This window comes from Talaromyces marneffei, chromosome 4 (genome assembly GCF_009556855.1).
Source record: "Talaromyces marneffei chromosome 4, complete sequence".
NCBI lineage: Eukaryota > Fungi > Ascomycota > Eurotiomycetes > Eurotiales > Trichocomaceae > Talaromyces > Talaromyces marneffei.
The window spans coordinates 2,038,120-2,058,644 of record NC_072351.1 but is presented as its reverse complement, the minus strand read 5'-3'; the positions used below and the strand labels follow the sequence as shown (position 1 = coordinate 2,058,644).

At 46.9% G+C, this 20,525-nt stretch overlaps 10 protein-coding genes across 10 annotated transcripts; 2 read left to right on the top strand and 8 right to left on the bottom strand.

Annotated features, from left to right (window-relative positions):
- Nucleotides 1-85: 85 nt before the first annotated feature.
- On the bottom strand, nucleotides 86-1,336 carry EYB26_005779 (uncharacterized protein; the record flags this gene model as incomplete). Its single annotated transcript, XM_054265062.1, has 1 exon — nucleotides 86-1,336. One exon carries the CDS (start codon nucleotides 1,334-1,336, stop codon nucleotides 86-88), a length of 1,251 nt encoding a protein of 416 aa, XP_054121037.1.
- A 1,449-nt stretch (nucleotides 1,337-2,785) lies between these two features.
- Nucleotides 2,786-4,710, top strand: EYB26_005778 (uncharacterized protein; the record flags this gene model as incomplete). The annotated part of the gene is made up of 7 exons (XM_054265061.1): nucleotides 2,786-2,885; nucleotides 2,950-3,126; nucleotides 3,185-3,320; nucleotides 3,377-3,796; nucleotides 3,855-4,234; nucleotides 4,294-4,394; nucleotides 4,456-4,710. The coding sequence occupies 7 exons, from the start codon at nucleotides 2,786-2,788 to the stop codon at nucleotides 4,708-4,710; spliced, it is 1,569 nt and encodes a 522-aa protein (XP_054121036.1).
- Nucleotides 4,711-4,800: 90 nt separating this feature from the next.
- EYB26_005777 (uncharacterized protein) lies at nucleotides 4,801-5,674 on the bottom strand (the record flags this gene model as incomplete). The annotated part of the gene is made up of 4 exons (XM_054265060.1): nucleotides 4,801-5,353; nucleotides 5,426-5,479; nucleotides 5,548-5,563; nucleotides 5,641-5,674. 4 exons carry the CDS (start codon nucleotides 5,672-5,674, stop codon nucleotides 4,801-4,803), a joined length of 657 nt encoding a protein of 218 aa, XP_054121035.1.
- Nucleotides 5,675-6,095: 421 nt separating this feature from the next.
- EYB26_005776 (uncharacterized protein) lies at nucleotides 6,096-7,872 on the bottom strand (the record flags this gene model as incomplete). The annotated part of the gene is made up of 2 exons (XM_054265059.1): nucleotides 6,096-7,615; nucleotides 7,674-7,872. 2 exons carry the CDS (start codon nucleotides 7,870-7,872, stop codon nucleotides 6,096-6,098), a joined length of 1,719 nt encoding a protein of 572 aa, XP_054121034.1.
- A 1,051-nt stretch (nucleotides 7,873-8,923) lies between these two features.
- On the bottom strand, nucleotides 8,924-9,649 carry EYB26_005775 (uncharacterized protein; the record flags this gene model as incomplete). The annotated part of the gene is made up of 1 exon (XM_054265058.1): nucleotides 8,924-9,649. One exon carries the CDS (start codon nucleotides 9,647-9,649, stop codon nucleotides 8,924-8,926), a length of 726 nt encoding a protein of 241 aa, XP_054121033.1.
- A 939-nt stretch (nucleotides 9,650-10,588) lies between these two features.
- On the bottom strand, nucleotides 10,589-11,604 carry EYB26_005774 (uncharacterized protein; the record flags this gene model as incomplete). Its single annotated transcript, XM_054265057.1, has 5 exons — nucleotides 10,589-10,722; nucleotides 10,781-11,171; nucleotides 11,224-11,302; nucleotides 11,360-11,399; nucleotides 11,475-11,604. 5 exons carry the CDS (start codon nucleotides 11,602-11,604, stop codon nucleotides 10,589-10,591), a joined length of 774 nt encoding a protein of 257 aa, XP_054121032.1.
- A 1,942-nt stretch (nucleotides 11,605-13,546) lies between these two features.
- EYB26_005773 (uncharacterized protein) lies at nucleotides 13,547-16,378 on the top strand (the record flags this gene model as incomplete). The annotated part of the gene is made up of 5 exons (XM_054265056.1): nucleotides 13,547-14,775; nucleotides 14,824-14,872; nucleotides 14,932-15,714; nucleotides 15,763-16,158; nucleotides 16,217-16,378. 5 exons carry the CDS (start codon nucleotides 13,547-13,549, stop codon nucleotides 16,376-16,378), a joined length of 2,619 nt encoding a protein of 872 aa, XP_054121031.1.
- A 171-nt stretch (nucleotides 16,379-16,549) lies between these two features.
- EYB26_005772 (uncharacterized protein) lies at nucleotides 16,550-17,317 on the bottom strand (the record flags this gene model as incomplete). Its single annotated transcript, XM_054265055.1, has 1 exon — nucleotides 16,550-17,317. One exon carries the CDS (start codon nucleotides 17,315-17,317, stop codon nucleotides 16,550-16,552), a length of 768 nt encoding a protein of 255 aa, XP_054121030.1.
- Nucleotides 17,318-18,015: 698 nt separating this feature from the next.
- Nucleotides 18,016-18,587, bottom strand: EYB26_005771 (uncharacterized protein; the record flags this gene model as incomplete). Its single annotated transcript, XM_054265054.1, has 4 exons — nucleotides 18,016-18,201; nucleotides 18,265-18,333; nucleotides 18,394-18,458; nucleotides 18,554-18,587. The coding sequence occupies 4 exons, from the start codon at nucleotides 18,585-18,587 to the stop codon at nucleotides 18,016-18,018; spliced, it is 354 nt and encodes a 117-aa protein (XP_054121029.1).
- A 687-nt stretch (nucleotides 18,588-19,274) lies between these two features.
- Nucleotides 19,275-20,289, bottom strand: EYB26_005770 (uncharacterized protein; the record flags this gene model as incomplete). Its single annotated transcript, XM_054265053.1, has 7 exons — nucleotides 19,275-19,292; nucleotides 19,349-19,384; nucleotides 19,434-19,604; nucleotides 19,659-19,743; nucleotides 19,802-20,074; nucleotides 20,130-20,229; nucleotides 20,280-20,289. 7 exons carry the CDS (start codon nucleotides 20,287-20,289, stop codon nucleotides 19,275-19,277), a joined length of 693 nt encoding a protein of 230 aa, XP_054121028.1.
- Between the last annotated feature and the right edge of the window lie 236 nt (nucleotides 20,290-20,525).

Below are 20,525 nucleotides of genomic sequence, written 5' to 3'. Positions count from 1 at the left end.
AAATGTCAAGACAGGATTCATGGAGCACATTTAACAAATGAATGTGAACTGTGCTGTGCGCCACGGATGGAATGATTGAGCGATTTTACTCAGACTCTTCCTCACTCTCATCGCTGTCAGCAGTCGAAAGCCACTCTAGGAACTTTTCAGCAGCCTTGCGAACCTTTCGGCTGGTAGGAAGATCGACATACTTCTTACTGCCCTTGCTACCCCAAGCGGTGAGAACGTCCTCGGAAACGAGATCATTCTGGTAAAATCCGAGAAGGATAGCTGGGACCTGAGGGATGAGCTCGGGGTGATCCTTGCCTAGGAAACGTTCGGTACCGCCAAGGAATGCCTTCTCATGACGCTCAGAAGTGATCAACTTCTTGAGCATGGCAGCACGAGATGGGATCTGCTTGACAATCTTGTCGTCGAAGATGGTCTGCGCGAGCACAGTCAAAGTCTTGTGCTTGTTCTCAATGCCAAGCTCCTTGGCCTTCTTGTAGATCTCAATGTCGCCGACCTTTGCGACGCTACCGTTATCTTCGGCTTCTTTGAGGATCCAGCTTCCAAGTTGATCGTAGATGGTAGCACCACCTTCTTCGTCATCGTCCTCACCGCCTTCGATGATCAGAGTGCGCTTAAGATCGTCGGGAAGGTCCTTGGCACGGGCCTTGACAGCCTCCTCGGAGACATCGACGGACCAATGAACCTCTTCTTCATCCTCATCCTCGATGTTGATCTTGTCCGCGCCAGCGACGATTTCGTCATCACTAGCAGCTGGAATCTCGCCGTCGCCGTTTTCGCCGTCGTCAGAAGCATTGCTGTCTCCTGGGCTGCCATTCTTTTCTCCATTGGCTTCGTCCTTGTCTTTCTTCTTGTCACGACGAGACTTCTTGTCCTTTTTACCTCCCTTGGCGGGAGTCTTTCTCAAGATGAAAGTGCTCAGCTTGAGACGAGGATCGACGTCAGAGCGCTGACCGCAAGCTTTGCAGTCCAAAGTGATACGGTTGTCCTTGAGGATGACTTCGGTTTCGGGGTTCTTGCACTTCTTGCAGAGAACGAACTTGTCAATGAAACCGTCCAACAAGTCCTGAAGCTTAGGAGCGTCGTGAGCACCGTTGATGATCCAACGGTCGTCAGTGGGCTTGGCGTTGGCCTGAGCTCCAATTTCGAAACCAAAGTACTTGATGAGGTACTCGGGAGGACGAGCAAGGGACTGAGCGACGGTGTTCAAGTTCACAACGACGGTCTTGATACCGTTGCCTTTTCCCTCAATCTTGGCCTGCAGCTTCTCCATCTTGTAACGGTAGAAGGGATCGGTAACATCACGACGAACGTTGACGGTAGCCATGGTGTCGGTTTGGTGGGTTTATTTTGACAAGACTTTTTCAAGAAGCGAGAATGGGCGGTTTATGCGAAAGGCGGACGACGGGAGACACAACAAAAATTGTTTGGTGGCAAAGATACATGCGGTACAATTTGCCTCAAATTCTTTGTAAAAGAAGAATAGGGGAGTTTGATGATCGTCTAGTAATAGACGGTTCAACCACAGGATCTCGAGTGTATACTACACGGTTTCCGCACGTAGCGAAACGTATGCAGCGTGAGCGGCAAATGGTATTCAAAAGCGTTGACGGAGGGCGAATACATGAACAGACTCTCGACCTCGAGCTGTCTTTGTTCGCTGGCGGTAAACGTTGCGACGGTATTTATATGAATCCAAAAACCAACGAGTGATGGCTTTTGATGAAGTGGGCAGAATCGAGATCTGGAAGATGAGAAAGAGTCAGAACAATGCAATGCTGGTTTGATTCACAACTTTGCTTTGTGTAATCAAAGACAGAGTGGGCGGGATGTTTTAGCTGTATACGCACTTCTGTAGCGAGATGACTAAGAGTCAACTGTATGAAACGATGATAGATTTTGAGATAGTTGCAGGAAGAATGATGCTTTCCAAGTTGTGTGTAAGGAAGAGGAATTTGTAAGAACAAAATCGGGTTGAGAGGGAAAAGGCAATAACGGCCCACAGCGGCCTAACGCCGTCGGGCCAATCAGCGGCCACATTACGCCCACGTATTTTAATTACCAGTACCTGATTTTCTATGGAATTGCTAGCAGCGCTAGGAACAATAAAATACACGCCTCGGAAAAGTACGTACGTCAGCTGACTTCCGGCAAAACGGCAACAGAATTTTCGACCTTAAACAACCCTAAATTACTGTGCACTAACCCAACCAGGCGATTAACTCCGTACTTTGTATGCCAAAATTACATCGTGTATCGCAGTAATTTATTTCCCCTGCGATGACGCTCTTTTCATAGTGGGGGAAATTTTACCGGAGTCATCTTGCATACATTCATGACTCTTGCTCATTGGACGATCTACAATTGCTCTGTCTAAATTTCTTTCAACAACGAACATAATTGACCTTTTTGTATGTAAGTCAGTTCTATATTTTCTGTCTCTATGCAACAATATGGCTTGGTTAGATGTATGGCGGGGTAGAGGTCGATAGCTATATAGCTGTCCACTCAACTATTGATTGGTGATATCGACAAGATATTGGTGTAAATCATTCATATGGGGCTTGAAGACGAAGGAGTTTCGCCATTGATATGCTCATTGATACTGGCAAGACATGCTGACCCCTTTTGTCAACAGATTCATATCCCATACTTAGGGTTATTACGACCCTAGTCGAGCAGGACTAGAGTCTTGATTGTAGCCCTTTATACAGTGTCACTCAAATAACGCCAATTTGTCATAACCTTGATACCGCTACTCTGCTGAATACACAGCATGACGCTCGACCTCAGTCTTTATCTCGTAACAGACTCTACGCCTGCCATACTCGGAAGCCGAGACATCTTTAAAGTTGTCGAGGAAGCATGCAAGGGTGGTACGTTTCTATCAAATTAAGAACTATACGCAAAAAACGAATAATCCACTGACACCCTACTTAGGAGTCACAATCGTCCAATACAGAGACAAAACAAGTGACACAGGAGCCCTCGTGGAAACAGCAACGAGACTTCATGACATTACGAAACGATACAATGTCCCTCTTATTATCAATGACCGCGTGGATGTAGCTATAGCGTCTGGTGCGGAGGGTGTGCATTTGGGCCAGGATGATATGTGTAAGCATTTTATTTATGAAAGTCTAAGGCACGGCGTCACTGATTATGGTTATGATAGCAATAACGGCTGCCAAGAAGATACTGAGCAAAGATGCCATTGTTGGGATCAGCGCATCCACTGTTGAAGAGGCTGTCAAGGCCGTTGAGGAAGGAGCCGATTATCTAGGCATTGGCACACTATTCGCGACTGCGACGTGAGTATTCCGACAAACCTCTTATGAATTGAAAATAGGTCTAAGAAATCTGACAGGAAAACAAACACCAAAAACATAATCGGCACAGAAGGTGTAAAAACCATTCTGGACAGTATCAGCCGCCTCGATCGATCAGTCGGCACAGTCGGAATCGGAGGCATCAATCTGTCCAATGTGCAGCGTGTACTATATCAATCAGCGGCCACAAACAAAGCACTCGGCGGCGTAGCGGTGGTCAGCGCAATCATGGCCGCAGATGACCCCAAATCTGTTGCGGAACAATTCAGGAATGCTATAGCTACACCGCCGGTTTTTGTTACGAGAAGCCCTGATGAGAGCTCTGCTGCTGTTGATGTGAATGCACTCGCTGCTGCTGTTCCGGAAGTAGTGCAGAAGGTGGTCAAATTCCATCCAATTGTGCACAGCATGATTAATTTTGTAGTTGCGAATTTTGTCGCAAATGTCGCTATTTCAGCGTACGTCTTTCTTCCCCTCTCTCAAACAAGTAAATGTCCTTTCTAATCTGTTTATCAGTGGCCTATCACCCATTATGTCCCAATACGGCGACGAAGCCAAAGACCTCGCCGTCCACAAAGGCGGCCTAGTCATCAACATGGGCACATTAACGAGCGCAAGCATCGGTGAATATCTCAAAGCAGTCAAAGCCTACAACAGCAACGGCAACCCCGTCGTCCTTGACCCTGTCGGTGCCGGAGCCACCGCCATTCGTCGAGATGCAGTCAAAACATTGATGGCGGGTGGGTATTTTGATCTTATCAAGGGGAATGAGCGAGAGATTACGCAGATATATGGGAATACCCACAATCTTACTCAGAGGGGTGTTGATAGTGGGCCGAGTGCGTTGAACGATGTGGAAAAGGCTACTTTGGCTAGAGATTTGGCTCGTAGAGAACGTACGTTCGCCGAATTTCTACACTTGGATATTTGATATCACTGACTTTGAATTTGATAGGCAACATTGTCCTTCTTACCGGAAAGATCGACTACCTGAGTGACGGAAATCGCGTTATTGCAGTCAAGAATGGCCATGAACTACTCAGCAAAGCGACCGGAGTAAGATCATCTTTCTATCAAACCCTTTTTAGAAAGAAAATACTGACAAGTACCTAACAAGACCGGCTGCGCTATCGGCACAGTCTGCAGCGCCTACCTAGCAGCTTATCGCGAAAACAAATTCCTCGCAGTGCTTGCAGGATTATTGATGTACGAAATTGCAGCTGAAAACGCAGCAGCAAAGGATACAGTGCATGGACCGGGTACATTCCTACCTGCTTTCCTGGATGAGATTCATTCTATATGGCAAAAGGCTTCTGATGGTGATTTGGCATGGGCCCAGGGACGCGCGAAAATCGAAGAGGTTCAGTTGTAATTCCGGATATAAAGAATTGAATGTACCATTACCACTCACATAATAAGATCAAACAGTATGTAAGCAGTCTAGACGGAGAAAGAGGATGGATCAATATTTACACAACACCTTCAACCCCTCCCTCGTATCGTCTTTAAACTCCTTAATCAACCCATTGATACTCTTAAACCCCGCGCTTTTCGCATCTTTCAACATCTCAAAAATCAAACTCTCACTCGTCGTCACAATAGCGCCTGCATCCCGGAGCCGAGCCAATGCAACGCCTCTTTCTTCCGGGTTTACGCTACTAACGCCGTCAGCGACGATGTAGACTCGATGCCCGGCTTGCAGTAAGTCGAGGGTTGTCTGGGTGACGCAGATGTGTGTTTCGATGCCGACGATGATCGCGTCTAGTTTCTGGTTTGGGTCTGCTTTGTTGTTGGTGGCTGATTGGTATTGAGAGACTAGCTCGTTTGTATACATGCTGAATGCGGTTTTGTCGATGTTGGCAATCACTTTGTTCCCGGGTTGGTTGTCGTTAGGCGCGATGTGAGAAAGGAGTTCGGAGACGGTGTCGCCCAGACGCGCTTTGTTTTGCGTTGTTATGTAGACAGGGACATTGAGAGTGGAGCCTGCCTTGAGGAGCTTTTTGGTTGTTGATACACTGATCCATGGTCAATCGATCGTCTCATTTACAAAAAAAAAGGGTGGTGAAGCATCGGGAAGCAGGACGTACACCTTGGGAAATTCATAGATGTGTTCTCGGAATTTCTCTTGTATATCACATATACTGTAGTGTCGACCAGTTAGTATGCCATATTTCCTCCTAGTCTCAATCTGAACAGTAGAGAAACGTACAATAGCACCGGATTTCCTGATTGATAATAAGACACATGTTCTGTAAGTATTCCATCATCTCGTTCCGATACAATCAAGATAAGAAGTACTTACTGATACGACTCGCCCTTGCAGTCAAACTAGCCATATTTAATTCTTGATGTTTAGGTACGTTCCGTGAGGTTGTGACAGCTGCAGGTTATGAAGAAAGTATCAATCGGCTGTCGGGAGGTTGGACTAACTAATTTGTAAACATCATGCGGGGCAATTCCGAGTTGGGGTAACATGTACGCCGTAGTATGCGGGGAAATTTTGTTGGGGTTAGGGTATTTACGTGCATCCTTGACCTACCTAGTGAACGAGAGACAGAATTGACGAGAAGACTAGTATTGACTAGCTAGGTTATTTTAGAGTAGAATACAATCATGTCAAGAGCAGTATCAGGATTATTCTATACTGGTTGCTTATCGTATTTGAGATCAATCCTCTCATCATCTTCGGCATTTTCAGCCTGAACTGGAAAAAATGAAAGGGTCCATAAAATGAAAGCAATGGAGGACAGGAAAGAATTACGAAGAATTGAGCCAACCGAATGCTGATGCTCCTCCAACAGGGTTACTTGCTCGAGTCTTGCCAGAAGTCGACCATGACCCATCTCCTGATTTGAAACTGGCGCTGCGGCTGGGTGTGGGATGGACAAGGTCTGGTCCAGATGCCTGAGCTGTTGGGTTGTTTTCGCCTCCTTGATATGGCGCAGTAGCAGGCGATGACACAGTCTCGACATTCGAAGCAGCCTGAGCATGATTAGAGGTCGTAGATGGGACCCGTGAGGATATCGATTTTGACGGTCGCAGCACCTTCATTGTTCGTCCACGGTTCGATTTAGCCATACCAATAGCACTGCCATCCGTGCGTCGCCACGATCCCCATGGTCCAGCGGGCTCCGTCTTTGTCGAGACACCAGGATAAGCTTCTTGATCAATCGGCGCACTGCCTTCTCTTGCAGCTTGAATATCGGGCTCGGACTGGCCTCCATCCCTTGTCGTAGGCCGCGACTCACGTCCGTGATCTCCAGGCTCTTCCACCTTGGTAGACGCAATAGAACTGGTATCCTGTGGTCTCGAGACTGGCCGCTCAATCGTACCATGGTCACGTCCATTGACAGTTTCTTGTATTTCAGTGCCGTGTGGTTGTTGAGGTTTGGCGTAAGTCTCGCGCGAGGCGTTGGAGGCGGTGTTGAGATATTTAAACACTGCGTCATTTTCAGGGCGTACAAGAGGAATAGAAACCTTGTTTCTGTCATCGTCGACCATGATAATCTTGTCCTGTGAGAAGAGGATATCTGCATTGTGAGACCGGAGGACGTCGCTTCCAACAATGATCTGAATACTTTTGTCGTCCGGGTTCAGATCATGCACTGCGAACCGAACAGTCACAGCTGGGAGCTGAGGCGTGGGACTACCGGCACGGGAGGATGTTTGATGAATGCTGGCTTCTGGAAGATAAAGTGGAAGCTTGATGTAACGCAAGCCTTCTTCGACAATGATCTGATCCACATACCCAAGCTTCTCGATCAAGCTGCGGCTGAGAGAAGACGTACATGAGCCGGAGCATACGGCTGCATACAGTAGCGAGTCATTCGAAAAGATAGTCGTCAACCAGCAACGTATAATGCAAGGTACAGGTCCCAGCAGGAACAACCCTGGAGGCGGCATGATCGAACTTGCAGGCGACCCGCCACTCGAACCGACTATGCGTGCAGTATCGATTCCCATGCTATTAGTCCGAGCAGAATGATGAGAATGTCCCGAAGAACTCTGTCGACCATCAGAACGATGGGATAGAGAACGTTCGGTCAGAGCATGACTACTCATACCACTTCCCGTCCGGATAGGAAGCTCACTCGTCGAGCGATTGACTTGGCCGTAATACCCGCTGATTGCACTTTCATCAAATCGAACGCTATTGGCCCTGGACGCACCTCGTCGCGGCTCCTCCTCGTTGTCTAGGGTCATGTTCGTGATGATGCTGTGATGATGGCCTTGATCGAACCCTTTGAAAGCGTCGACGGTGGGGGTATAAGATGGCTCTAAAACAAAATTGTTAGAAACGAGCTCAAATGTATACACGACCAAGCAGAACCTTACCTGTGAGTGGGCCAGTCATGGTGCTGGGAAACTGTGAGATTGGACCCCATACACTCTTCAACCGCGCATCATCCTCTCTCCGCCGCTCCAGCCTCGCAATCCGCTCCCCGTGCTCGAGCTGCGTGGAGTACAGGTCCTTAACCTCTTCGAATACACGCCAGATATCTTCACGAGATGCAAACGGGTACTGCGCATCCATTCCCACGGTATCTTAAATCTTGAGTAAGGTGAGAGCACTCTTCGTTCGGTACAATATTGAACTTTGAGGTATTATAGTCGTAATCAACAATCACAAGAGCCGCCTGATGTAAATCCTTTCGTTTGTCCTCCTCAAGTCACCCTCCCTCCAGGACTCAGAGACGGCCCCAAAGGCCGTCTTCCCGGTCTGATTAATCGCTTCCTTCTTAAAAAGTGTTAAGGCCCATTCAAAAATCTCGTTCGAATATTCGTTAATTGATGACACCGATGAGGAGCGTTAATCGAAAAGCTGCTTCTGAACGAGTGTGGATGAACGTTGTTGATGTAGGTTTAGCCGCTGTGGTCTAGACGTCAAGTAGTCCGGGCGAGGGAATGTACGGTGGGGAGGGCAGATCGTAGAGGTTCGTTCGATGTCTCAGTAGACTTGTGAGAGTCGAGTGACAGTTTTTTAGCTTGAGATGGTTTTTCTGAGTGACGTTTAGTCAGGGTGTGACCACACGATAGTAGACGATCAGGAATAAGATGGCTAGTCAAGCGTTGAGGAAGGTGGTGGCGATCAGACTCTTGCTAGCTGTAGCCAGCTTTCGGATGCTTTCACAAGAGACAAACAAGCCAAAAGCGCGGAGCCTTTGCTGATTAGACGACAACAAAGGAACAGTATAAAAAACTGCTAATTTAGCGAAGAATAGGCAGACTGAGCAGTCTATTTATGAGGTATGTTGCAAGTTGCAAGTAATTGATGTTTCAGGGCTCTGTCTGGAGATTTTGCGGAGGGGGACTAGTTAAGTACGTACTTAGTAAAAGTTACTAACTGGAGGCCGCTGCCTCAGGCTGCGGTTTATGTGTCAACGGCCTTACCCTTAGGGTTAATGTTAGACCCGAAATTCTGATTTGGTAAAGAAATACGTCTTGAAAGAATGAAGACACGTGTTTACTCTTTGAAGCAAGTCTAAGGAATGAGAAGGTCGTTGAGTCCAGTATCGCATCGGTCGAGGCCTAATTGATTCTAGGCTAGGGTTGGACAGCCCTAGCATCATCCCAACCTCTCCTCCCTACAAGCTCTTGTTGATATACAACTCTTCCAATTCCTCATACTCCTGCCGCAACTGCACATTAGGATAATACCAATTCAACTTATTCTCCCACCGCTTCAAGATCCCATCGCACTTATCAATCAAATACTCCGTCTCAGACGACCACTTCCAGGCGCGCAAGAACTTCAAATTAGCCCGTTTATCGATCGTCTTACGAATCTCCGGCGGCGCATTGGTGATCTTTTGTATGTTTTCATTATTGAATGAAAGTCCATACAAATTCTCAAAGCCCACTTGGGCAACCTCATAGCGCTGCTGGTCTGTCTCATCGAGGAAATTGAGTGCTTGAATGTCGAGCGCAACATCCGCTCCCTGCAGGATGTAGATGTCTTCCAGGGGAATATGGTCGGTGACTTTGTCCCATATGTTCTCTAGCTCGCTGGCACGAAGGTAGAGAAAATGCGTATCGTGGCCTGCGAGTTGCGCGTCTCGAGCCTTGACGGCTTGGTCGATGGTCTCGAGATTTTTCTCGATATCGTCAAGACGGCGGTTGATGTTGTTTATTTGGACCTTTAGGTTGGTCATTGTCTGCTCAGTTAGGCCGATTTTGTTGCCTAGGATGATCAAGTACTGGGATAGGGTGTCAATGCGATCGGTGAGTTCATCATAGACGCCATAGTGGCTAGAGTCAGAGTCGACTATACTAGCGTTGTCATCCTGGGGTAATGAGTTTTCCGGTTCCATTGCGATGTATCACCTTCTCAAGTGCTAAAGGTTCTAGGAGTGATGGATGTATTCTTGAGAAAGAAGGTCGTTAGGTAGGTTGTTGGTCTTAGACTCTGCAATATGTTTGTCGTTTCGCAAGCTGTGTCATACTGCGGCTATGGCTGGCTTATATCGACTTCAGCTACGCATGTGAAGAGACGGTTTTTACCGTTCCCCTGCCTCGTATGGTATACCATTCTCTCTGAATCCGAACTTGTTGTCCATGATACCTTTTTCCATGGGGAGAATATCATGATGGGACAAGTTGGCTTTCTCAAGGGAAGCTCCATGCAAGTATAGTCTTGCGAAACCCGAATACATTGCGAACCAACGGCCTACCCTGGGGGATACCGGATATATTAATAAAATCTTTGCCCCGACTTTAACTCGATATTGTAGTCTTTCTCCTCCTTTGATATCAAATCCCGGATGTGAATGGACGCTGCGGAAACGTCTAGCAGACTTGGTATGATATCTTACAAAGAACTAACTGCAGAAACTTTCCAAACAAGATGTTCAAAGTCTATGTTAACTGACGTTTCTCGGCATTTTCCTTTATGTGCTAACCATTACAAGCGATGATCGAGCCCTACTCTCTCTCAATTTTGACCGTTCGACATGTTAAATGGGGAGATCTATCCGGCAACATAAACAGTCATGTTACAGGCATTTGTGTAACGGCCGAAGATCATTTGCGGCCAAAAAGTTGCCGATTCCAGAAAATTTCTTGATAGCCCTATCTCACTACATGCTACTAACCATACAGGAATAATACAGTCCAGCGATTGCGATATGTCCATTCGATATCAAGTCCAAGTAAATACATGAGAAGATATAATCAACAATTATTATAACCAATAACCTCATATAACCCAATCGAGTAGTGTATCTATCCATGCGTTACCATGGTAAGGTACCTCATTTAGGAGCAATATCCCAAGGTGGAAAGACTTCGGGCAGATTCTCTGGAGCTTCCTCTGGCCAGGTCGCCCGTATAGTCTTCATGACTTCATCGTACATGAGTTTATAACCATTGCCAGTGAAATGTAGACCTAGATTCGAAGATTAACACACAACGGTCAGAGTCACAATGACTCGAGGACCACGTACCATCAGTCAACATACTCGCCAGCTGATCATTTGCAGGGACATCCTTGCTACCAGTCAGCGGCTGCCCAATCTCCCACCCAGTTGATTTCATAATCGCCATCCAAATATCAGCCACGGGTACACCAAGCGACTGGGCAACGTCACGACACGCATCAGCGTACAGCTTGGTGTTGGCAGCTGTTCGACTGGGGGTGTCAAAGCCCTTTTCTGCATCAAAGAACTGCAATTGGTACTCATTGATCGGGGGAGGGGTCAGAATAATGATTTTGGTGCCGTGTTCCTTGACTGATGGGTGTTCTATGAGGAATTTGAGGTTTTCCTTGTATTGTTCAAGTGGCACTTGTTGTGCATGTGGTGGCAAGACGGCATCATTTGCGCCGAAGAAGATTGTCTGCTTGACATTAGCTTCTCTTGGGAAAGGTTCCAATGCACAGAAGAGTTACCATTAAGCGGACTCGGCCTTCCTGTAATGTAGGAAAGATCTTGGGGAATAGAACTTTGGCATTTGCGGTTGTATAACCGCTACACAGATCAGTCTGTAGTCCAGACAGGGGAAGAGCTTCATATAAGAATTCTTACCTAAATCCTCGATGGACTATATCGAGGCGTCTAGCATAGTCTGTCAACGCAAAATGTTAGAGAACTCTAACTGCTCACCTATGTTCATCTGGCCGAACGCCGGGAGATAACTCACCACTTGTTAGGGCAGCCCCGAAACCAAAGCCCAAGTGCTGATCGTACGAGAATTGGGTGATGGAATCCCCAAAGATGAAGAATTGGTCATATTTTGACCGTCCATTCTGTGATGGGTAAGAAGAAGGCATGGTTGCCGACGGATCTGTTGACATTCCGAATTCTGTAGTTTATCCAAACTAGGGCAGGCCTTCTTTCTATTTATACCTTTGTGTATATAGTCTTGCAGTCCTATTGTCGCGGGGTATCCCCAGCCAGAAGATACGAGTTTCTTGGGTATGGTGTGTGAAACTCGAATGGCAAATGAAAGGGGAAAAGTATCCAGTCAGACAATAGTATTGTGAACACAGATCCTGGTAGTTTACTGATTATTGACTAATGCCTCCTTCAGGAAAAGGAAAAAGAAAAGAGCCGGAAAAGAAAAGAAAATAAGTCGAAGTATCGATAACCCTGGCGCAAAGGGGGTTGCGGAGTGGGAAAGAACCTTTGGAACGGTCTAGGTAGTCTATAGATAGTAACAGATTAGTAAAAAAAGTCTTTCGGTTTTTCTCGTCACTGACCCAAAGATTTAAATATCTGGATCACTAAATAAGTAATCAATCAATGATCCAATATCCAGTATACTGGTCAACCCGATCTCCTGGGTACCTATACAGCATCAACAAAAGAGACGATCGATCACAGGGCACGGTGACAATGGAAGAGCACTGACCTGCATGGAAGTACCTAGTGCTAATTTCCAAGAACGTACGTACTTTTTCTATGTATCAACAGGGCGAGGCCCTCAATTATACGTATTAGTTTTTCCGGAGGCGGCGAGACCTGTAAAAAGTCAAAGTTTTCAGGCTGACTGTATGGTATCCCCGCGGGACATGAGCGGCTGTGGCGGGGAAGTCGATGCTTATTTATTTGGCTATTTAGTGACTATTTAGTATTTAGGCTGCTCTACGTATAGACTCAGAGACCATCCCCACTGCAACCAACCTTGAACCTCGACTTTCTACGCACACATCGCAATGATAATCTACAACACCGAAAACCAACAGACTCTCTTCTTTGGTATGGCTTCTGATTGGAAACTATCCCGGAAAATTTATCCCGCGCATGCAGATAGGCCAAACTCGATGCTTTGCATGACCCGGTGCTGAATGGCGAAGCGGTTGTAATCTGTTCAGAATCCACTAATCACCGGCGAATGCGAATATGCCGAAATGAGATAGATCACCCCAGAAGGTCTGGTATGCACGAGTAGCCGCTGCCTGTAATGCAGTCACTGCGAACAAACGATCAACGTGAAATGGCATTGGGCAGTAATTAGTTAGTTGAAGATGCTTATCATTATTGATGCGGTGGTACTATGTAAGTTAGTTAAATGCACGCATCCCTGCAGCCTCATGGATGGTGGAGGAGGAGACGGAGACACATTGTTCCGATCCGATCATGGTGATCCTGGACACCTCGAAACTAAGGCACCCGTACGCAACTCCGTGTGGCCGCGATGGGCGATCACACGCTTTGTTATTCTGTCTTCCTTGACTGCCTATTCTTTTTATATTTCCTCTATCAGCACGGTGGCCTTAGACTACGGCCACAACACAATCTTCACTCATACGTACTACAGAGGAAATGACTCTGCCAGGTGGGTCTGTCAGATGATACTGACTGACCAATCCCAATGCTCTTTCTCGTGATCTGAGCTCTTAGCTTCCTAGCCTAACCATCTAGCTGACACCTCTAATTGCCGGTTGACGGTCTTTGCTGCTAGGGAGCTAACCATGTGTCTTGGATATGGACTGCACTCATTCGCTTTATCCTTATTGATCTATTTATTGTTTCGTCAGCCAGGCATTCTTCAACGGACCGCTTGAGACAGCCTTATTTATTTGGTGGTTGTGTTTTGTTTATCTCGGCATCGAAACGGACTGACGTAACGGATCAACCCCTCGATAGACTCGTGAAAGGAACAACAATAATACTTGGTCTTGGCCCGATCGAATGCTCGTCAAAGATAGCATGCTATTTTAGATCCCAAAACTTTATAGGGACGGGACATAATACCCGCCATATCACAACATGCCTCGCTCAGCCTACGACCCCCCGTCAGGCTCCCACGACGACGAAGATTCCGACGACTACGAGCGCTACCACGGCCCAGTGACGGCTCCTGTCTCTCCCACCTATCGACGCCGGTTGCCAGCTCATGAGAACGACAGATTGCTCGGGACTGAACGACGAACGACGTATGGTGCTGCAACGAGAGCAGATACATTCTTCAGACACAACACCACCGGCGGCACGCTTCGTCGGTCCCGCCATCACAGCCGTAGGCCATCTGCCCGGTTTGTACCAGGCCAGCGGACTCAGGCTCAGTTAGATGATACCCCCAAGGACTGGAACGACGATGTCATGCAAGGCTCGTCGTTTCTAGACGAACGGCTGTGGTATGATCAGTTTACCTCTATTGATTGGGTTCATGATAGTATCAAGGATGGCATTCGTTTGCGGGAGTTGCGAAGTCGAAAGGATTTTCGGGGTCGAATGCTGGCCCTGTTTGATGGCGCCCAAGGCTGGATTCTCGTAGCCGTCATCGGCTGTATTACTGCAGCCATTGCCTATTTTGTGGATATTGCCGACAAGCATGTGTTTGAGTTGAAGGATGGTATTTGCACAACGTCCTGGCTGTCGACCCACAGAGCATGCTGCGGCGGCGAGAGTTCCTGTGACGCCTGGAATTCATGGTCACAACTAGTTGGATTTTCTCGATTCGACAATGAGTCGGTCGACTTTATTTTCTATGTCTTCTGGGCAATACTGATGGCCATGGGTGCATGCGGGCTCACCATGTTTACCAAGACGGTCGTACCTTCGACCATTGCTTTGTCTACGTTGGATGAGAATCTTGGTGCTGAGAGTAGCAACGCCCCTCAAAGCCCCAGTGGACACTTCGCTAGTCTTCGCAGCAACCCGTCCACTGTCTACTACTCTGCTGCTGGCAGTGGTGTGGCAGAAGTCAAAGTTATTCTTAGCGGCTTCGTTTTGCACGGATATCTAGGATTAAAGACTCTTATATTCAAGACTCTTGCTTTAGTCTTGGCCATATCGTCAGGTATGAGTTTGGGGAAGGAAGGTCCTTATGTGCACATCGCGACATGTGTGGGCAACATTTGCAGTCGCCTGTTTAAGAAATATCGAACCAACGATGCTAAACGCCGAGAAGTTCTTGGAGCTTCAGCGGCTAGCGGCGTGGCAGTCGCTTTTGGGGCGCCTATTGGAGGCGTTCTTTTTGGATTAGAAGAAGTCAGGTATGTATCCCTATCCTTACACGCCTTTTGGGTACTAATTGCTTGCAGCTATTATTTTCCTCCAAAGACTCTTTTCAGGACCTTCTTTTGCTGTATCGTAAGTCATGTCCTACCTTGAAAGGGAGAAGCCAAATTAAGAAACTAACCGATATGCAGGCTTCCGCTTTATCTCTCAAGTTTTTCAACCCCTACGGTACAGGCAAGATTGTGCCATTCCAGGTACGATACGTCTCTGACTGGGAGATCTTTGAGATGGGGCTCTTCATTCTCCTAGGTATTCTAGGTGGAACACTAGGCGCACTGTTTATCAAAGCCACAAACATCTGGGCTAGATCATTTCGCCGAATTTCATTGATCAAAGGGGCACCCATGCTGGAGGTTGTCCTAGTGGCCTTTGTCACTGGCATCGTGAGCTTCTGGAACCGCTATACCAAGCTTGCAGTAACTGAGCTCCTTGAAGAGCTTACTGCACCATGCGATCCTACTGGCGTGACGAAATCTGGTCTCTGCCCAAATGAGAAGGACGATATTCTGCCGGTGGTGAAATATTTGCTCGTGGCTTTTGTCGTCAAGAGTCTGTTGACCACTATCACCTTCGGAATAAAGGTCCCTGCCGGTATATATGTTCCGTCCATGGTTGTAGGTGGTTTGATGGGACGTATTGTCGGACACCTTACGCAGTATTTTGTGGCCACATACCCGGACTTTTTCCTTTTTGCAAGTTGTCCTGCCGTTCCTGGCGTTGAGTCATGTGTTACCCCTGGTGTCTATGCTATGGTAGCTGCCGGAGCAACTATGTGCGGTGTTACTCGACTATCAGTGACGTTGGCTGTTATCTGTTTCGAGCTAACTGGGAGCTTGAATCATGTGCTGCCGTTTTGCATTGCAATTCTATGTGCCAAGTGGACGGCTGATGCTATTGAACCACGGAGTATCTATGTAAGTGAGTCCAACCGAATTTTCGAGGAAAATACTAATGTGATACAGGACTTGCTTACCGACATGAACAACTACCCATTCCTTGACAACAAGGGCAGTCATCCAGCCACCGATCAAACTCTTGGGGACCTCAGTCGATCCACAGGACGACACCGAACCATTAATATTAGCAATTCCCCGCTTGTCAGGGCCAAGGACCTCCGTGGAAAACTCGATTATCTGCTTATGGCCGGTGAACTCGACAGTGGCCTGCCAATTGTGCGAGATACAGTTCTAGTGGGCATGATTGCAGTCACCGATCTCGAATTTGCGTTGGACGGACTTGATGATGAATATGCAGAATTCTGCATTATGTCTCCTGACCATCGGAACTGGCCTGAGCCTAATTATGAAGACGGTGACACAAATGGTGCGGTGCATGATTTCACCATCTACATTGATCCAGTATGTCCCTTTCCTCGGTCCTTCGGTCTAACTCGTATAAAGCTGACAATATATACAGTCCCCCGTTGCTCTCGACGTACATTCCCCATTGGATCTAGTCTACCAATGTTTCGTCAAACTTGGCCTGCGATACGTATGCGTTTTGCAGGATGGTAAGTTCCAGGGACTGGTCCACAAGAAGCAGTTTGTGAAACACATGAGAGAGCTTGAGAAATCTTGACCTTTCTACATTTCATGGCCAAAAACGGTTTTTGTTTACGCATACAAGCGCATGGCGTTTTTGTCTTTGTTCTTAGTTTTGATGTCTTAAACTGTATATATATGTTTGCATTTGTCCATACATACATTGCATAGCATTTCCGAATCAATTCATATCGTTCCGAGCAGGCCATTAAAGCTTAACCTTTTCGTAACCCTCGATCTTAATCGCAACCTCCCCCTCCTCAATCCAGTCCTCCCCAACGCTCTCCCCAACCCAACCAGTCACCTCCTCAGCCCCAGCCCGTCGCCATCCCTTTGTATTTGTGTCGGACAAATCCTCATCCGTAAGCGGAAAGAATGTATCGCACTCGTACTCCTCTTCATCCCGTCTCTTGACTCTCGTCATAAGAATCCTCTTCACAATCTTCGACGATGTCAATGTCGATGACAGCTCCAAGGAAGATTTATATATCTCCCCACCACCAATAACATAGACATGTCCCAAATCCTGCCTTTTCTCAAAAAGTTGACTCAGGGCATCCTCAAGGCTGTGAGCGACGAGGGCATCTCTTTTATCCTCCTTGCCATCGTTTTGGGCCTTTTCCCGCTGCCCCGCGAGATCCCGCTCGACCTCCGCCGCCACAGACCCGGATTCATCCCTCGATATAATGACGTTTAGTCGATCTTTGAGTGGTCGCAGACTCTTGGGGAGGGAGTAATATGTCTTTCGGCCCATGATTATTGCATTCAGCTTCTCTGCTTCTGGAGCTGTTTGTTGCAGGGGAGGTCGTGAGGTAACGCGCGCGAAAAAGTTCATGTCGGATTTTATGCGGGGCCATGGTAGAGTTCCATTCAGGCCTATGCCGAGCAGAGGTTTTGTGGTGGTTGCGGGTGCTTTAGAGATGGGTGTTGTGGCGACGATGAGGGTGAGAGTAATTGTTTTGTTGGCTGCTCTCATTTGGTCTGAGTTGGCGTCTGAGATTGAGGGGGGTGGGAGAGACATTTATTCTTTCTTTTGGCTTTTGCGATGGCTCTGAAGAGGCCTTTTCTGATATGATTTGGTTTCCTGCTCTTCTGTTGTTGAGTGTATTGTCAATCAAGTATCAACTTGACTGTAAGAAGTTTGGAAATTTTAAAGTTGATAAGAACGCGTCTGTACGCGGTGCGGGGAAGAAATTCATGGGCACTGATAAAGCCCTATCATTTAGCCCTATATTCCTGATTCATCGATTCAGATACCTTGCAACTACAGGGACGCATGATATAGATTATCGCGGCAGGGTTATTATGATTTTCTCTTTCTCGTTCATTTATTTGGTTGTGGGTTGTACATATCTTCGTCACGGCTATTGTTGGGGGGAGGGGAACACACTGGTTCGTGACAAGTCTAGCAATGGTACAAGTCTTTGGATATATATATATTAACCGGGTACCTGGCCAAAAATTATATGCAGGTATTTGCTACCATATCATTATTTTTTATACCAATATATCATTTATCATCACAGGCGACATTGAAAACATAAACGCTCCATATCCCATGCATATCAACGCCATATCGAAAGTAAAAACAAATAACCTAGAAGATGCGCCTATAGAGCCCCTCAAACTGGAATAAGAACCCAGAAACCGAGTAGAGTATCACTTCACTTCCCACTATGTAGTCTTATTATCCCCTACAAGCCCTCTCTGAACCGCCTCCTTGACAGCAGCCACATCTTCTTCCAGCTTCTGGTTCCGCCGAGTGTCATGCTCATCCTCACCGACAGTGTTGAGTTTCTCGAAGAGCCATGCTTCTTTCATGAAACGCGTGAGGGAGAGGAGGTCTTCTGCGGCGCGGACCTATTCCACAGATAAGAACAGTTAGTGCCAGAATCGGGAGGAAATTGAAATGGGCTGACTGACGAGAGCTGTCGTTTCGACATTGAGATTGTAGACGCCAACTGCTGTGTAGGCATTATCTGGGTTTTCGACCTGTTCCCGCTATCTTTAGCCCATGGTTGTCACTTATTAGTGGATTTACAAGAATCATACCCTTGAAGGCGCAAGTATATTCTCAAATCGTTGTAGTAACTGCGTGATATCGGTGTTTATGCGGCCTGTATTCGAGCAATTCCCCGCACAGTCGCGCGGGGAAATCGGTGGTTAAGATTATTGCCTGTATGTCGGTCGTAAGATAGAAAAAAAGACTCACTGTGCAGAGCTTTGCCGGTAGCTTGGGAGTCCATTGTGTTTTATTCTGGAGTATGAGTGAGTATTGTTGGAGAAGGAGGTTGATTGTTTGATGCTATCTCAGTTGCTCTCCGCCCAACTTTTCTGCCACTTTCAACACCATGCATGTAAGTCTTATTCCAGCGAGCGGGTTGTATGAAGCAAAACACCTATCACTCGGTACTCCGTACATGATTTAGCGCCCTGAAGCCATCTCGTGCCAATCCCTGAAATTTGACTTCTTGTTGAACTCAGGGACCCTACGCAAGAGCCATCATGGAAACATATTATTATTCGGCCAACTGGCATTCAGTTCAGCTTGATAGGTTCATTTATTTGGATTGTGATCACGGCAAGATGGCCGAGCGGTCTAAGGCGCTAGCTTAAGGTGGCCAATCAGATATCATCAGATCATCTGATTGATCTACGCTAGTCCGAAAGGGCGTGGGTTCGAATCCCACTCTTGTCATCCTCTTTTTTTTGCTCTTTTTCTTTTGCTGTTTGCATTTACATCCTTCTTCCTCCTCTTTTTTTCCTCTGGTAGATCTTATATAACATAGTGGTACAAGGCGAAGAATAGTGTATATCAATATGAGATGATCAGAAGACATGGACAAACTTCATTCAAAAGTCGATGATAAAGAACTATCAAGGAACCCATCAATTCTAAAACGCCAATACCAATCCCATGAGGCACCACATAATCATCGTACATATTTCGACTATCCACAATTAGAGACCATGAATATAATAAGTTCGCTGATAGGAGACAACTCACCATAAATCGTTTATGAAAGTCAGATCGCAGGAGATCCTAAAGAATATGAGTACACGACGTTGTATAACTGAGGGGCAAGACTTACATTGACAAACTCCGGCCCTCTCTTGACTTCACTACCACGTGCTTGATTCTTAAAGACAACGTCATCATCCCAGCGACGCTTGATGTTGAAATCCTGTGGATTCAATAAGGGATTGCCGCGCGCAATTTCATATTCTCGCTGCTCTTGTTCTTTGGCTTCTCTTTCGCGTTCCTATACCACTGTGTCAGGAATAATCGGGAAACTGTGACTGTTGATATGACTAACCTCCTTCTCTTTTTGTTCTTGTCGCTCTCGTTTGATCTTTTCGAGTTCACGCATGAGTTCTGCGGCCTCATCTTCTTCGTCGTCACTGAATCTATGTCAGATTGAACACAGAATCCAAGCTTACATGGAGGTTATGGAGGTACCTCTCTTCTTCACTGCTATCCGAATCCGACCCTATCGAGTCGGCGTCTATATCCCTCGTTTCTTCAAGTATCCTTCGCCTTTTGGCCTCTATATCTTCTGCATCGAGATTGGCTTCTGTATCCTCCTCAAGATCACGTTTGAGCTTCGGAACTGGCTCAGCAGGCACCTCATCCGTGACGCCCTTGAGCTTTGCGAAATGCGCAGCTTCGGCCGCTAATAATTCTGCTCGTAGATCGCGTGGTCCATCGGCTGCGCCGCCTTGTCCTGGTTGACTATTCCGGCATATGTTAGCTGTAGCCTTGTATATTCGTAGCATTGTCTGCGTACCGAGTTTTGAGATGCATGTAAGCTGGCAAGAGTCGTTGATGGTAGGCTGGACCACGAAGGGCCTCTTTGCCTTGAGCAGGGTCGAATGTGGGACGATGGGCTGTAAAATTAGCAAAAGTAGATATAGAATGATTTATCTGGATATTTTACCTGTAGTCATTTTGGCCGATTGTGATTCAATCCCACTTCAGGGTTGTTTATTGTAAGTTGTTGCAGGTCAAGTGAAGATGCGATAGATATGTGGAAGTATTGACAGTGCTGTTCACCGCCCTGGATTGATTGGCCAAAAACATCCCAGTCCGCAGATCTAATTTGATCTGCCGCCAAAAAGTTCTTGGGAGCTTGATCGTTTACTCTTGTTCGTTTTCAATGATCCTGCTAATACACCGTCACTGA